General features: G+C 54.0%; 1 protein-coding gene across 1 annotated transcript in view; it reads left to right on the top strand.

Annotated features, from left to right (window-relative positions):
• FCGB (Fc gamma binding protein) overlaps positions 1–16,564 on the top strand; it is a 97,340-nt gene that overhangs the window by 64,082 nt on the left and 16,694 nt on the right. Inside the window, exons 21-28 of the mRNA XM_071086799.1 lie at positions 935–1,508; positions 1,896–2,512; positions 3,249–3,792; positions 5,351–5,943; positions 8,847–9,438; positions 9,556–9,755; positions 11,930–12,071; positions 15,488–15,825. Coding sequence (XP_070942900.1) covers positions 935–1,508; positions 1,896–2,512; positions 3,249–3,792; positions 5,351–5,943; positions 8,847–9,438; positions 9,556–9,755; positions 11,930–12,071; positions 15,488–15,825 — 3,600 coding nt within the window. The remainder of the gene's footprint in view (positions 1–934; positions 1,509–1,895; positions 2,513–3,248; positions 3,793–5,350; positions 5,944–8,846; positions 9,439–9,555; positions 9,756–11,929; positions 12,072–15,487; positions 15,826–16,564) is intronic.

Raw genomic sequence — 16,564 nt, 5'->3', positions numbered from 1 at the left:
TCAGAGTCTAGTCCAGGTGAACACTCGTTTCAGTGTCTGTGAGGGAACAAGTGAGAGGCCCAGAGACCAGGACATGGAGAGAAAAATACGGAGATTGGGCTGGGCATGGGGGCTCACACCTGTAATCCCAGTACTCTGGGAGACCAAGGCAGGTCGATCACCTGAGGTCAGTAGTTCAAGACCAGCCAGGCCAATATGGTGAAACCCTCATCTCTCTAAACATACGAAAATTAGCTGAGTGTAGTGGCGCTACTCTAATACCAGCTACTCTGGAGGCCGAGGAAGGAGAATCATTTGAACCCTGGAGGCGGAGGTTGCAAGGGCCAAGATTTTGACACTGTACTTCAGCCTGGACAACAGAGCGAGTATCCATCCCCCGCCACCAAAAAAAAAAAAAAATATATATATATATATATATATGGTGAGATCACAGGAGAGAGATGGGCTGTCCTTTCTGCCCAGGGAAATGGAGATAGAGCTTAATGGTAGCTCACAGACAGACAGACAGACAGAGAGATGGAACAGAGTAGGCGGTAAATAAATGATAGTGAGTGAGTGGAAGAGACACACAGAGAATGAGGGAGGGAGGGAGGAAGGGAAGAGGAGGGAGAGACAGACAAAGAGAGAGAGAGAGACGACCAAGTGATAGAGACTTAGGTGAAGACAGAGGGAGAGAGACACAGAGAGACAGAGAGACAGACGGGGAGGGAGGTAGAGATCAAGGGAGAAGATTAGAAAGAGTAAAGTGAGATTTCATTCCCCAAGACCTGGGCCAGAACAAATGTCCACACTGTGTCCGATGACAATCCAACTATCAGAGGAAGGCCTTGGCCCCTCCCAGCCCCCGGTAGGGTGAGAGAGAGGGAGGCAGAGGGCCAGAGCTGGGGCCATAGCACCTCCAGTGACCCGTTTGACTTCTTCCTCCTTCCCCAAGGTGAACGGTGTGCTGACAGCATTGCCTGTCTCCGAGGCCAACGGGCGGATTTCAGTGACCCACGGTGCATCCAAGGCACTGCTGGTGGCTGACTTTGGACTGCAAGTCAGCTATGACTGGAATTGGCGGGTAGATGTGACGCTGCCCAGCAGCTATCATGGCGCAGTGTGCGGGCTCTGTGGTAACATGGACCGCAACCCTAACAATGACCAGGCCTTCCCTAATGGCACCCTGGCTCCCTCCATACCCATCTGGGGCGGCAGCTGGCGAGTCCCAGGCTGGGACCCACTGTGTTGGGACGTATGTCCGGGATCCTGCCCAACGTGCCCTGAGGACAAGCTGGAACAGTACGAGGGCCCTGGCTTTTGCGGACCCCTGGTCCCTGGCGCAGGGGGCCCCTTCGCCACCTGCCATGCTCATGTGCCACCTGAGAGCTTCTTCAAGGGCTGTGTCCTGGACGTCTGCATGGGTGGTGGGGCCCACGACATTCTTTGCAAGGCACTGGCTTCCTACGTGGCCGCCTGCCAGGCCGCTGGGGTTGTCATCGAAGACTGGCGGCCACAGGTCGGCTGTGGTGAGTGTCGGGGTAGCAGAGGCGGGGCTGGGGTCACGTTCCCGTCTCTTCGGGGCTAGTTTGGTTTCACTCTGGTCCTCCTGGGTCTCTTTGTTTGCTTTTCTCTCTGTTTGTCTCTCTGTCTCTTGGTGCTCGTCTCTGTGCCTCGCTTTGCTTGTCTCTGTCTGTTTCTCATTCTGTCTCCCTCAGTTTCTTCTTGGGTCTCCTGGTCTCTTGCTTTCTCCCATTTGTTTCTCTGTGTTCTCTGTCTTTGTATCTCGTGCTCTGTCTCTCCCTTTCTGTCTGCTCCCTATTGTCGCTGTCTATCTCCTCCCACCCTGTCCTGTGACCCCACCCTAACACCCTTTTCTCTGTTTCTCTCCTTCCTGCTCCTTCATCTGCCCACAGAGATCACCTGCCCAGAAAACAGCCACTATGAGGTCTGCGGCCCACCCTGCCCAGCCAGCTGTCCGTCCCCTGCGCCCCCTGCGACCCCAGCCGTATGCGAGGGTCCCTGTGTGGAGGGCTGCCAGTGCGACGTGGGTTTCGTGCTAAGTGCTGACCGCTGTGTTCCCCTAAACAACGGCTGCGGCTGCTGGGCCAACGGCACCTACCACGAGGCGGGCAGTGAGTTTTGGGCTGATGGCACCTGTTCCCACAGGTGCCGCTGCGGGCCTGGGGGCGGCTCGCTGGTCTGCACACCTGCCAGCTGTGGGCTGGGTGAAGTGTGTGGCCTCCTGCCATCCGGCCAGCACGGCTGCCAGCCCGTCAGCACAGCTGAGTGCCAGGCCTGGGGTGACCCCCATTATGTCACTCTGGATGGGCACCGATTCGATTTCCAAGGCAACTGCGAGTACCTGCTGAGTGCACCCTGCCACGGACTACCCTCCGGGGCTGCGAACTTCACTGTCACTGTAGCCAATGAGCACCGGGGCAGCCAGGCTGTCAGCTACACCCGCAGTGTCACCCTGCAAATCTACAACCACAGCCTGACACTGAGTGCCCGCTGGCCCCGGCAGCTACAGGTGAGGAGGGCTGTGGGCCAGACAGAAGCGGGTGCCAGCTCTGGGGTTGCCTGAGATGGTAAGGGCTTCACCATTCCCCTGGGCGGGCACCTTTCACAGCTTAGCTGGGGCATGATGGAAGAAGGGTCAGAGGATAGGCCTGGGAGCCTGATGGCTTGGCACCGCGGCTTCTTCCTCTCTGAGCCTACTGTATTCCTCCGAAAACTGGTCTAAGAAAAGTACCTGTTGTAGAGAAGGATGAGGAGTCAGTGACATGTGCCTATAGAGGCTCTTTTTTTTTTCTTTTTTTTTTTTCTTTCTTGCTTTTCTTTCTCTCTTTTTTTTTTCTTAGCCTGACCCTGTTGCCCAGGCTGGAGTGCAGTGACAGGATTAGGGTTCACTGCAGCCTGGAACTCCTGGGTTCAATCGATCCTCCCACCTTGGCCCCGGCCTCCCCAGTGGCCGGGACTAAAGGCGCCGCGACCACACTGGCTAATTTTTCATTTTTTTTTGTAGAGATGCAGGTCTCACTATGTTGCCCAAGCTGGTCTGAACTTCTGGCCTCAAGCCATCCTCCCATCTCGGCCTTCCAAAGTACTGGGATTGTAGGCTGCGCCACCAGGCCCGGCCTATAGATGCTCATTATTATTTTCAGAGGGGAGGTGACATGCTCAGGGTCCCACAGCTAGTAGGTGGTGGGGCCAGGATTCAAAACCGTGTTCGCTCTGCTTACCGCTCCCCCAACCCCCGCCCGCAGGTGGACGGCGTGTTCGTGGCTCTGCCCTTCCATCTGGATTCGCTGCTGCACGCACACCTGAGCGGCGCCGACGTAGTGGTGACCACAACCTCAGGGCTCTCGCTGACTTTCGATGGGGACAGCTTCGTGCGCCTGCGCGTGCCGGCGGCGTACGCGGGCGCCCTCTGTGGCTTATGCGGGAACTACAACCAGGACCCCGCAGACGACCTGAAGGCTGTGGACGGGAAGCCCGCTGGATGGCAGGTGGGCGGGGCCACGGGCTGCGGAGAATGTGTGTCTGGGCCATGCCCATCGCAGTGCACCCCAGAGCAGCAGGAGTCCTTCGGCGGCCCGGACGCCTGCGGCGTGATCTCCGCCACCGACGGCCCGCTGGCGCCCTGCCACAGCCTTGTGCCACCCGCGCAGTACTTCCAGGGCTGCTTGCTGGACGCCTGCCAAGTTCAGGGCCATCCTGGAGGCCTCTGTCCTGCAGTGGCCGCCTACGTGGCAGCTTGTCAGGCCGCTGGGGCCCAGCTCGGCGAGTGGAGGCGGCCGGACTTCTGTCGTAAGTACTGCTCCGTGCATGGTCCCCATAGTAGGGTCTCTCTCTGCCCTTCCTTTCCAGGACTGTAAGACAGCAGCCCCTTCCTCCTCCATGGGGCTCAGGGGCCACCTTCCTTCCTCTGAGTGGGTATCTCCTGTCAGGAAACACCTTGGCTCTCACACACTGAAATGCCCCAATTCAGGTACTGCAGTGAGAGAGAGTCAGTTAGAAACAAGTATTGAGAGTCTGGCCGCGGTGGCTCACGCCTATAATCCCAGCACTTTGGGAGGCCGAGGCAGGCAGATCACCTGAGGTCTGGAATTTGAGACTAGCCCAGTCAACATAGTGATACCCCCATCCCTACTAAAAGTACAAAATTCATCCAGGTGTGGTGGCGGGCACCTGTAATCCCAGCTAATAGGGAAGCTGAGGCAGGAGAATCACTTGAACCCAGGAGGCAGAGGTTGCAGTGAGCCGAGATCGCGCCGGTGCACTCCAGCCTGGGTAACAGAGACTCCATCTCAAAAAAAAAAAAAAAAAAAAAAACCAGAAAGAAACAAACACCTAGTCAGAAACCCGGGGTCTAGGACACTCTTGGGGATTGGTGATCCATGTTCTCAGACATCCAAGGCATGTAGATTGGGATGACGGACCCTGCCTCAATCACATAGCAGGGTACCCTTGGTTAGGAAGACCCAGTGAGTTACAACTGGTCACAGGGCCCTGGTCTGTTGCACACACTGAAATACACCTAGCCACACAGAATTAGTCGCATGCCTTCAGTGGTATCTGCTTAGATTTTATACTAACTGGTCAGATACACTCAGAAAGAATCAGGATCCTGACATAGCCCTGGGCAGATCTACACAGATGCATAGTTGGATAGTCCTAGGCGGTTTCCTTCAAGCAGGTCTCCTGGTGACAGGTATCCTGCCAACTTCACCCAGGCACAGCCTGAGACAGACCATGTCACACGGACTCTGGGAGATGCTCCAGGTCAGACACCCACAGCTGGGTGCCCTCGGGCAGAGTCATACCCTGAGATACATGTGACCCCATACCCCAGTCACATTCACACCCTGAGATACCCGTAGTCAGTTCTGATCTTGCATAACCCGAATAGATAAGAGTGATCCATTTCACCCAGGTAATCCTGGCTGACATAGTGAGACCCCATCTCTACAAAAAATCATAATAAATAGCCGGATGTGGTGGCTCACCCCTGTAGTCCCAGCCAATCGGGAGGCTGAGGCCAGAGGATCGCTTGAGGTGGAGGTGGAGGCTGCAGCAAGCTGTGATTGGGGCTCTGCACTCCAGCCTGAGTGAGATAGAGTGAGAGCCTGTCTCAAAAAAATATCAGGCAAGCAGAATCATTTGATCTTTAGAAATATTTGGTCAGAGAGATGTGGGCATGTCCCTTCCCATTGCAGGTCCCACACTGAGTCCCCCAGTTAGATGTCCTGGATCACATGTGCATACCCAGAGGCAGCCAGGTTGACCTGAGCAGTTTTCCCACTGAGGGCCTCCCCAGACCCCGACTCGAATGCCTACATGGCTCATGCCCACCTTGTCTCCACAGCCTTCCAGTGTCCTGTCCACAGCCACTACGAGCTCTGTGGTGACTCCTGCCCCGTGAGCTGCCCGAGCGTCTCGGCCCCCGAGGGCTGTGAGTCGGCCTGCCGTGAAGGCTGTGTCTGCGATGCTGGCTTCGTGCTCAGCGGTGACACCTGTGTACCTGTGGGCCAGTGTGGCTGCCTCCACGATGACCGCTACTACCCGCTGGGCCAGACCTTCTACCCTGGCCCCGGGTGTGATTCCCTTTGCCACTGCCGGGAGGGCGGCCTGGTGTCCTGTCAACCCTCCAGCTGTGGCCCGCACGAGGCCTGCCGGCCATCCGGTGGCAGCTTGGGCTGTGTGGCCGTGGGCTCTGCCACCTGCCAGGCGTCGGGAGACCCCCACTACACCACCTTCGATGGCCGCCGCTTCGACTTCATGGGCACCTGCGTGTATGTGCTGGCTCAGACCTGCGGCACCCGGCCTGGCCTGCATCGGTTTGCCGTCCTGCAGGAGAACGTGGCCTGGGGTAATGGGCGAGTCAGTGTGACCAGGGTGATCACGGTCCAGGTGGGAAACTTCACCCTGCGGCTGGAGCAGAGACAGTGGAAGGTCACGGTGAGAACAGATGGGGAGCACGGGGGCGAGGGTCCTGTGGGTGGGTGGGGCACAGGCAGTGCTCAGCCCAGCAGTTGGGGGCACAGAGATGAGAGTGCATGTGTGAGGCCTGGGGTCCCTGAGGACAGAAGATGCCGATCAGAACCCAGAGTGGGAAGCCAATGAGGGAGGTGTCCTCAGGGACTTGGGAGCTGCTCCCCCTACTCTGTCCCTCAGTCTCCACCCTCTCTTCACCTCCATGCATTGACTTTTCTCTCCAAATCTCTCCCACCCTCTCCTCCCTTCCTCCCCATCCTCTCCCCACCTCAATCCTGGATTCTGTCCTACTCACCTCCCTATTCTGCCACTCATTGGCAGGACGTGGTGCCATCAGAAGTTGAGAAAGCCCCAGGCTGGAGAAGCTTCATGGACGGGGACAATCTGTGGGTGACACTATCACCCCCTTAACAACAACAACAGCAGCTGTAGTTTCTATACAGCTGACTGCAGACCTTTTGGCCGCCAGGCACTTCATGTCCATGGTGTCTGTATGTGTGCACCAGGAGCTGCAGGCACTATGACGTGCTTTATTTTTCAGAGTGGGGTGGCCCATCACTGGCCATAGTCCCCCAGCAAAGGTGGAGCTTGAACCCTGTGCTGCTCTGCAGAACTTTTCTTACCAAGAAGATCTGGTCTCCTATGGAGACTGGCATCTCAGTTACGGTGGAGGGGTTTCCCCCGAGAACCCACTGAAAAACACACACGCAGCTGTTTCTCTGGTAGCAGTATTGGCGAAGGTGCTGATACATTACTGACTTAATTTGGTGAACTGGATAGGCATGACTTTTTTTTCTTTCTTTCTTTCTTTCTTTTTTTTCTTTTTGAGACAGAGTCTCTGTCACCCAGGCTAGAGTGCAGTGGCGCCATCTCTGCTCACTGCCACCTCTGCCTCCTTGGTTCAAGTGATTCTGCTGCCTCAGTCTCCAGAGTAGCTGGGATCACACGTGTGCAACACTACACTCAGCAAATTTTTGTATTTTTAGTGGAGACGGGGTTTCGCCATGTTGGCCAGACTGGTCTCAAACTCCTGACCTCAGTGGTCTGCCGGCCTCAGCCTCCCAAAGTGCTGGGATTAGCGGCATAAGCCACTGTGCCCAGCTGACACGCATGACTTGATTGAGTATATTGCCTAATGTTTTCCAAGCTCCTAGAATAGCCCCTGACATACAGTGCCTAAACACATAAGAATTGTTGGTGTTCTTGTTAGCTGCTTCTTACTGAATTCCCCAGCTTCCCTACACATGTGGGAGCTCTTATTACCCCCAGTTTACAGCTGAGGAAACTGAGGCAAGGGTAAGTCAGTAGCCCTTACCCGCCCCCCAGCCCTGCTTGGGAAGTGTGGCAGTTGACCATGTTTTTAGGAGACTCAGCCAGGAGCATATCTTTCTCCTGCCTTCTCCTATGATTCTTCGCATTTCCAAAAGAATCCAGTGTGCACTGTCTGTGATAAGGAAGGGTGAGCAAATGTGTTAATCAGGGGTTGATTTATTTATTTATATTTTTAGAGACAGGGTCTTGCTCTCTCATCGAGGCTGGAGTGCAGTGGTGTGATCCTAGCTCCCTGTAGCCTTGAACTCCTGGTCTCAAGCAATCCTACCACTTCTGCCTCCTGAGTGGCTGGGACTACAGGCATGCACCACCATGCCCAGTTAATTTGTTTTATTTTGTAGAGACAGGATCTCGATATGTTGCCCAGACTGACCTTGAACTCCTGGGCTCCAGTGATCTTCCCGCCTTAGAGTCTCAAAGTGCTGGGATCATAGACACGAGCCACTGTGCCCCGTCCAGGGGTGGATTTATGAGGCTTTGTTGGTGCCTAGTAATCTTAAACTGAAACCACTGGTCCTCAGCTCATAGGTTTGAGTTCATTTCCCCAAGAATTTAGTCTAACTTTCCACCCGCTGATGCTTTAAAGCAAAAACCTGTGGTGTCCGTTTACTCTTCAGAAGAAAAACCTCCATTCATAGCTGCTAGTAACGGCAGATGCTCCTGAAGCATGCACGCTATGCCAGCCATGTTTCTCAGCACTTTACAGACATTAATTCATCTGATCCTGACAACAGTTCCATGGGGCAAACACCTTATTTTCGCCTGAAAGATGAGGAAAGAGAAACAGGGAGAGGTGACTCTCTTGCCCAAGGTCACAAAGAGGGTAAGGGGGAAACTGTTTGAACTCGGGCAAGTGGCTCTGGGGGCGATCATTGCTTATTAATGCCTGCATCGAGTGATACATAAAGGATAGCTGGAGGCTTGTTACTTCCTTGAGACATGTATTCGATTCCCGTGGCTGCCATAACGATTATCACAAGCTTCGTGGCTTAAAACAGTACAGTGTACTTTCCCACAGTCCTGGATGCCAGAAGTTCAACATCAGGGTGTCGGCAGAGCTGCACCGCCTCCAAAGGCACTGGTTGGGGGATCTTGCTTTCCGTTTCCAGCTCTGGAGGCTCCAGGTTCTCTGGGCTTGTGACAACACCATTCTAATCTGTGCCTTCATCTTCATGTGACCTTTTCTTGTGTGTCTGTGTCTTTTTCTCTCTGGCTCTTATAAGGACACTTGTCATTGATTTAGGGCCCAGCTTAATCCAGGACAATCTCATGTTGAGATTATTATCCTATTACATCTGCAAGAACTTTATTCCAAGTAAGCTCACATTATGGGATTCTGGGTGAATATGTCTTTTGGGGACCACCATTCAATGCAATCTCAGACCCTATTATTATATCCATTTCATAAATATGAAACTGAGGGCCTAAGAGGTGAGGACACACAGTTCTTCAGCATCAGGCATGGGCTCGAACTAGGGTCTGACCCCACTCAAAGTTTACTTTCTGAAGCGTGGCCTGCCTCTCTCGCCTCCCAGGTGAACGGTGTGGACATGAAGCTGCCCGTGGTGCTGGCCAACGGCCAGATCCGAGCCTCCCAGCATGGTTCAGACGTTGTGATTGAGACCGACTTCGGCCTGCGTGTGGCCTACGACCTTGTGTACTATGTGCGGGTCACCATCCCCGGAAACTACTACCAGCTGATGTGTGGCCTGTGTGGGAACTACAACGGCGACCCCAAGGATGACTTCCAGAAGCCCAATGGCTCACAGGCAGGCAACGCCAATGACTTCGGCAACTCCTGGGAGGAGGCGGTACCTGGCTCTCCCTGCCTGCCGCCGCCCACCTGCCCGCCAGGGAGCGAGGGCTGTGACACCAGCAAGTGTCCTCCCGAGCAGGAGAAGAAGTATGAGAAGGAGGAGTTCTGTGGGCTCCTCTCCAGCCCCACAGGGCCGCTGGCTTCCTGCCACAAGCTGGTGGATCCCCAGGGTCCCTTGCAAGATTGCGTCTTTGATCTCTGCCTGGGTGGTGGGAACCTGAGCATTCTCTGCAGCAACATCCATGCCTATGTGAGTGCTTGCCAGGCGGCTGGAGGCCACGTGAAGCCCTGGAGGACGGAAACTTTCTGTCGTGAGTGAGGGAGAGCCAGAGGGGCAGGGAGGGGAGAGGTTGAAGCACAGAAGGGTAGACCCTGGGCCTTGCAGCCCCTCCCTCCCCAGGGCTCTGACGGGCACCCCTTCCTTGCAGCCATGAAGTGCCCAGCGAACAGCCACTACGAGCTCTGCGCGGACACCTGCTCCCTGGGCTGCGCGGCTCTCAGTGCCCCTCTGCAGTGCCCAGATGGGTGTGCTGAGGGCTGCCAGTGTGACGCCGGCTTCCTCTACAACGGTGAAGCCTGCGTGCCCATCCAGCAGTGCGGCTGCTACCACAATGGTGTCTACTATGAGGTAGGAACCTAGTCATCTGGGGCAGAATATGGGGCCTCACCCCTCCCACTCCTCATCAGCCCCACAGCCTACTTGGTCTCTTATGTATTCTTTTTGAGTCAGGGTCTCACTCTGTCACCCAGGATAGAGTGTAGTGGTACCGTCATAGCTCACTGCAGCCCCAAGTTCCTTGGCTCAAGCAATCCTTCACCTCCCCTTCCAAGTACCTGGACTATAGGCGTGCACCACCAAGCCCAGCGAGTTTTTAATTTTCTTGTGGAGACATAGACATGGGGGTGTCTCATTATGTTGCTCAGGCTGGTTGTGAACTCCAGGCCTCAAGCCATACTCCCGCCTTGGCCACCCAAAGTGCTGGGATTAATGGCATGAGCCACCATGCCTGACCCATTCAGCCACCTTTTTTTTTTTTTTTAAGACATAGTCTTGCTCTGTTGCCCAGGCTGGAGTGTAACCTCTGACTCTTGCCCGGGTTCAGGTTCACTGCAACCTCGGAGTCCCAGGTTGAAGCAATTCTCTTGTCTCAGCCTCCTGAGTAGCTAGGAGAGCAGGCGTGTGCCACTATGCCTGGCTAATTTTTTGGTTTTTGGTAGAGATGGGGTTTTGCCATATTGGCCAGGCTGCTCTCAAACTCCTGACCTCAAGTGATCCTCCTGCCTTGGCCTCCCAAAGTGTGAACATTACAGGCATGAACCACCACAGTTAGTCCACTCACTCTCTTGAATGTCTCTTGTGCCCACTTATTTCCCCTTCCCCATGGCCCTCCCTTGGTCCAGCTGGTCCTCTCCCACCTGGGTCCCTCCAGGCTCCTACCTTTGCTTCCTCTGGTCTACCCTCCACATGGCAGTGGTAAAATTCTTTCTAAATATCACCATGGACTCTGAAGCTTTAAACCCTCCCCTGACTCCCCAGGTCAACTTGTGGCTTTGCCTTCCAGGTCTGGAAAAAGGGAGTCTTTCTGACCACAAAGACAAGATTTTCATCTGTTACACCAGCTGCTAACACCCTCTGCTTCCCTCTCCCACTCTCTCCCTGTTGGTCCTTCTTCTTTGACTGGAGCATGTATTTGTCTAATGCCTGACTCCCTTGCAGGACTGTGAGCTCTCCGCGGGGTGGGACCCTCTCTCTGTTGTTCCCCTCACGTAAATAATAGTAATAATAACAAAAATTGTAGATAGTGCTTTCTATGTATCTTGTAATGTTTTAAGTGCTATATGTGCATATTTTTATACATACATTACATATCTAAAAACTTTTTATTCTGAAAATTTTCAAACATGCGAAAATTAAGAGAATAGTGGAAGAACTGTCCATGTACTTACCCATTACTTAGCTTCAAAAATAAGCCACATTCTCCCAGTCTTGTTTGATGTCTACCCCATGTATCTCTCCTATCTGAATGTTTTAAAGGAAGCCTTTTTTTTTTTTTTTTTTTTCTTGAGATGGAGTTTCGCTCTGTCACTCAGGCTAGAGTGCAGTGGCGAGGTTTCGCTTCACTACAAGCTCCGCCTCCTGAGTTCACTCCATTCCCTGCCTCAGTTTCCCGAGTAGCTGGGACTACAGGCGCCCGCCACCACACCTGCCTAATTTTTTGCATTTTTAGTAGAGACTAGGTTTCACCATGTTAGCCAGGATGGTCTCAGTCTTCTGACCTCGTGATCCACCCGCCTCGGCCTCCCAAAGTGCTGGGATTACAAGCATGAGCCACCGCGTCCAGCCTACCCTTTTCATTTTATCTGAATTTTACATGTGTTATTAACTCAGTTATACTTCCATAGGCAGACGCTACTATTTTCTGCAATGTACACATCAGGAAACTGAGCCATAAAGCGGTGAAGTAACTTGCTCAGAGTCACAGAATTTGGAAACAGCAGAAACGAACTTCAAGCTCAGGCGATCTGCCCTTAGTTACTATGTCACACCATTTCTCCTACAGCAGAGATTGAGCGGATATTTTGGAATGAATGAGTTGATGAATAAAAGTGAATGAACAAATGTACAAATGAATGACGGCCCCAAACCCATGCTGTGCCTCAGCTTCACAGACAGGGCGCCATCCTGCTGAGAGATGTTCCTTGTCTGCGATGTCTGCAAACCCCTCTGTGCCCAGAATGCCAGAGATGTGAGAGTCAGCTCCCACTCGTGATGTCTGATGGCCGTGCCCTCTCTCCCCACAGCCGGAGCAGACAGTCCTCATTGACGACTGTCGGCAGCAGTGTACGTGCCATGTGCGTAAAGGCGTGGTGTGCCAGGAACACAGCTGTCCGCCGGGACAGGTGTGCCAGCCCTCCGGAGGCGTCCTGAGCTGCATCACCAAAGGTGCTGGGCTGGGCTGGGACTGGGGCTGATGTGACTATGGATGGAGTACAGGGACTCTGGGGCCGAGGGTGATGTGACTGGGGTGTCCATGGCGGGAGGTGCACAGGACTAATGATGGAGGTCGCAGACCTGGAGACCCCTGGGCTGGGTTTCACAGGGCCAGGGCCACCTACTGTGGGAGGCAGGGACCCTTAGGGAAAATCCAGGCTGTGGGGACCCTCAGAGGTTTCTCAGGGTTGATGTCAGAGACCCTCGGTATAAAGCAGGGACAGGCGCGCCTTTGCTGATACGGGCTACATGGTAAATGTTTCAGCTTGCAGGCTGTATGGTCTCGTTCCAACTACTCACTCTGCCATTGTGGCATGAAAGCAGCCGTAGACTATATAAGTGAAGAGGTGAGGCTCCTGTAAGAATTTAGAATACAAGAGCAGCAGCCTAGGGGGCCATGGTGAGCTGACCACTGGTGCGTGGAATTAGGCTTGGGGTTCAGACACTAGCACCAAAGGGCAGGGGAGAGACTGGAATCCCAGGGACAGGGACAGAGAGCAGAGTTCTGAGTTTGAGGCACAGAGACCCCACCAAGGCAGAACATTGGATATGGGGACCCCTCTCAAGTGGGAGATAAGGATTTCTAGGGATATAGTCTCTGATGTGGGAACCCCCCCAGACAAAATCTGGGACACAGAGCCACCCCCAGGGCTCATTTCTTAGGACGACGAGCAGAGAACCCTCCTCCCCACATGGATAAGATAATAGGAGCTCCAGCACCAAGGTGTAGGGCTAAGACTCTAAGGGTGGTGAGCAGGACAATGGGACTCCCAGGAATGGGGGGTATATCACTCAGCATCCAGTCGAGAGACAGAAAGCACACAGCCATTTGAATGAGGAAAGTTCAATTAAAGAATCATTTACTTATTAATAGGAGATTAACTATTAAAAGGCAAAGAGGGCCTGGTTCGGTGGCTCACACACCCAGCACTTTGGGAAGATCGCTTGAGGCCAGGAATTCAAGACCAGCCTGGGCAACATAGCGAGACACCCGTCTCCACAAAAAATTTAAACGTAGCCAGGCGTGGTGATGCATGCCTGTGGTCCCAGCTATTCAGGAGGCTGAGTTGGGAGGATCACTTGAGCCCAGGATTTCGAGGCTACAGTGAGCTATGATTGTACCACTGCCCTCCAGCCTGGGCAAGGCAGCAAGACCTTGTCTCTTTACAAACAAACAAATAAATAGAAATAAGAAACGGTAAAGAGAACACTAAAGAATACCACCAAAGCAGACAGAGGAAGTAGCCCCCACTTCTAGGGCTAAGGTAGAGGCCTCATGGAAGGGAGAAATCGGCCGCTCCTCTTCAAGGAGGGGAGAATCAGCCCCAAGGCTGAGTCCAGTCCTACTGCAGCTGTAGCCCACTGGGTGGCACAGAGGTTTCTGCAGGCTGGAGCTGGCAAGAAGGAAACCCCTCACTGGGAAGCCAGCTGGGACCAGTGGCACTTGCTGAGTGTGGCCACACACCCTGGCCAGAGCTGGAAGGGCCAAACCGGCTGGAAGCCAGACCAGGAGCACCCCCCTGCTGCAGTGACTCTCCAGCGCCCTCTGTTGACAAAGCTTAACTCCGCGGGTGCATCTGAAGCTGAGAGGCGGTACATTGGTAACAGGCACAGGAGGAAGGAGACATTTGAAGACTGGCTTCTCCCACACAGGGATTCCACAAGCTGGCTCACAGATGTACTAACCGTAGGAACAGGGTCTTGGACACAGAAGCCCGCCAGGACAGGGCCTCAGCAGTGAGACACCCTCAAGGCTACTGGCTTGAATATAGCCATCCTCTGGGGTGGAGTTTTGCACTGAGGGAGCCCCAGGCCATGAGACTTAGCTAGTTAGTGCCTCAGACGTTTCAAATCATGCTGAGACCCCTGGCACTGAGCACTTGCCAGAAGATCACCCAGGGCCCTAGTCTAGGGCACAGAGGCCGCCAGGACCTGGAGAAATTGGAGACCAATTGCTATCAAATGTGGAGACGTCCAGAGGGCTGAGGTCTCAGGCATGGGGGACTCTGAGGCCTAGATCTTTTTTTATTTTTTATTTTTTTTATTTTTTTTGAGATAAGGTCTTACTCTGTCACCCAGGCTGGAGTGTAGTGTAGGTTACTGTGCCTCGATTTCCTGGGCTCAAACAATCCTCCTGCCTCAGCCTCCTGAGTAGCGGCGGACTACAGGCACACACCACCATGCCTGCCTGATTTATTAATTGTTCTGTAGAAACGGGGTCTTGCCATGTTGTCCAGGCTGCTCTCAAACTCCAGGGCTCAAGCGATCCTCCCACCTCAGCCTCTTAAAGTGCTGGGATTACAGGCCTGAGCCACCACACCTGGCCTGGGGCCCAGGCCTTGAACAGAGAGAACTGTAGTGCTGGGATCTCAGACATGAATGCTCTCAGGGCAGGCACTGCAGACACAAGGACCCCTGGGGCACAGATCTCAACTTGGGTCAAGTGCACCTTTTCTCTAAAGGGCTAGATGGTAAATGTTGAAGCTTGCAGGCTATACCTTCTCGATCACAGCTACTCACTCTGCCATGGTGGCGTGAAAGCAGCCGTAGACTATGTAAGTGAAGAGGATGAGGTTCCTATAAAACTTAAAATAGAAGAACAGGTGGAAATCTCAAGCGAGGACACCATGGAAACTGCATCCTAAACACAGACCCAGAGCCTTGGTGTTAGGTCTCCAAAACCTCATGGACTCCAAAACCTCAGTCTCACACAGCAAATGGCAGGGCCTCAGTCTTAGGGGTAGGGGGACTCTAGGGCCTGGGTCTTGGCTGTAGGGACCTCTGGGACCCGGGTCTCAGGTATGGGAACTTTGACACCCGAGACTTAGACACAGTCCACCATGGGGCCTCAGTGTCAGACGTGCGGGACTCCCAGGGGCCGGTCTTGAAAACAGCAGGCTGGGCATGGTGGCTCATGCCTGTAATCCCAGCACTCTGGGAGGCCAAGGTTGGCTGATCACTTGATGTCAGGAGCTCGAGACTAGCCTGGAAAACATGGTGAAACCCTGTCTCTACTAAAAATACAAAAATTAGCCAAGCATGGTGGCGGGCACCTGTAATCCCAGCTACTCAGGAGGCTGAGTCAGGAGAATCGCTTGAGCTCGGGAGGCAGAGGTTTTAGTGAGCCGGGGTTGCACCACTGCTCTCCAGCCTGGGTGACAGAGAAAGACTCCATCTCAAAAAACCAACAAAACAAAACAAAATACAAAAGCAAACTATAGCACCTGGGTCCTAGACATGAGGACTCTGGAATCCGGTCTTGCCTGCGGTAACCCTCAGATCCCTGGCACAGACTGGGGTAGATGTGGAGGCAGCGGCCATCCTTTACAATGGGCAGCCTCTCAAGGTCCTCCCTCTTCTGTCCCCAGACCCGTGCGACGGTGTGACATGCCGGCCACAGGAGACGTGCAAGGAGCAGGGTGGCCAGGGCGTGTGCGTGCCCAACTATGAGGCCACGTGCTGGCTGTGGGGCGACCCACACTACCACTCCTTCGACGGCCGGGCGTTTGACTTCCAGGGCACCTGTAACTATGTGCTGGCAACAACTGGCTGCCCGGGGGTCAACACCCAGGGCCTGACGCCCTTCACCGTCACCACCAAGAACGAGAACCGGGGCAATCCTGCTGTGTCCTACGTGAGAGTCGTCACTGTGGCTGCCCTGGGCACCAACATCTCCATCCACAAGGGCGAGATCGGCAAAGTCCGGGTATGTGTGGCAGGATGGTCCCCTGAGGTCCCCGGTAGGACAGGAGGGATCCTGACGACCACAGTTAGCAGCTCAAGGCTCTTTGTCTTCACCTGGGCCTGAAATAAACTGTCAACAAAAAGAATAATTCCAGCAAAAATATCACCCCATTCCTGGGAATCAGACAAGCCTAGCCCCTTGCTAAGGGCTTTAACCTAGGACCTCGGCATTTGCCTTTTTTACAGACCTGGGTTTGAATCCAGCCTCTCCTCATGAGCTAGGTGATGCTGTGCAGTTCACTTGGTAGGCCTCAGTTTCCTCATCTGTGAAGTGGGCATCATATCAGGGCCTGTCCCACAGCAAGGTGGTGCATGTCACATGCTAAGCTCAGAGTCTAGTCCAGGTGAACACTCGTTTGAGTGTCTGTGAGGGAACAAGTGAGAGGCCCAGAGACCAGGACATGGAGAGAAATATAGGGGATTGGGCTGGGCATGGGGGCTCACACCTGTAATCCCTGCACTCTGGGAGGCCGAGGTAGGTGGATCAACTGAGGTCAGTAGTTCAAGACCAGCCTGGCCAATATGGTGAAACCCTCACTCTACTAAAAATACAAAAATTAGCTGAGTGTAGTGGCACTACTGTAATCCCAGCTACTCTGGAGGCCGATGCAGGAGAATCACTTGAACCTGGGAGGCGGAGGTTGCAAGAGCCAAGATTTTGACACTGTACTTCAGCCTGGACAACAGAGCGATTATCCATG

Source organism: Macaca nemestrina, chromosome 20 (genome assembly GCF_043159975.1).
Source record: "Macaca nemestrina isolate mMacNem1 chromosome 20, mMacNem.hap1, whole genome shotgun sequence".
In the NCBI taxonomy this organism is placed as follows: Eukaryota; Metazoa; Chordata; class Mammalia; order Primates; family Cercopithecidae; genus Macaca; species Macaca nemestrina.
Note: the sequence above shows the minus strand (reverse complement) of the source record. Positions and strands in the feature narration are given on the sequence as shown.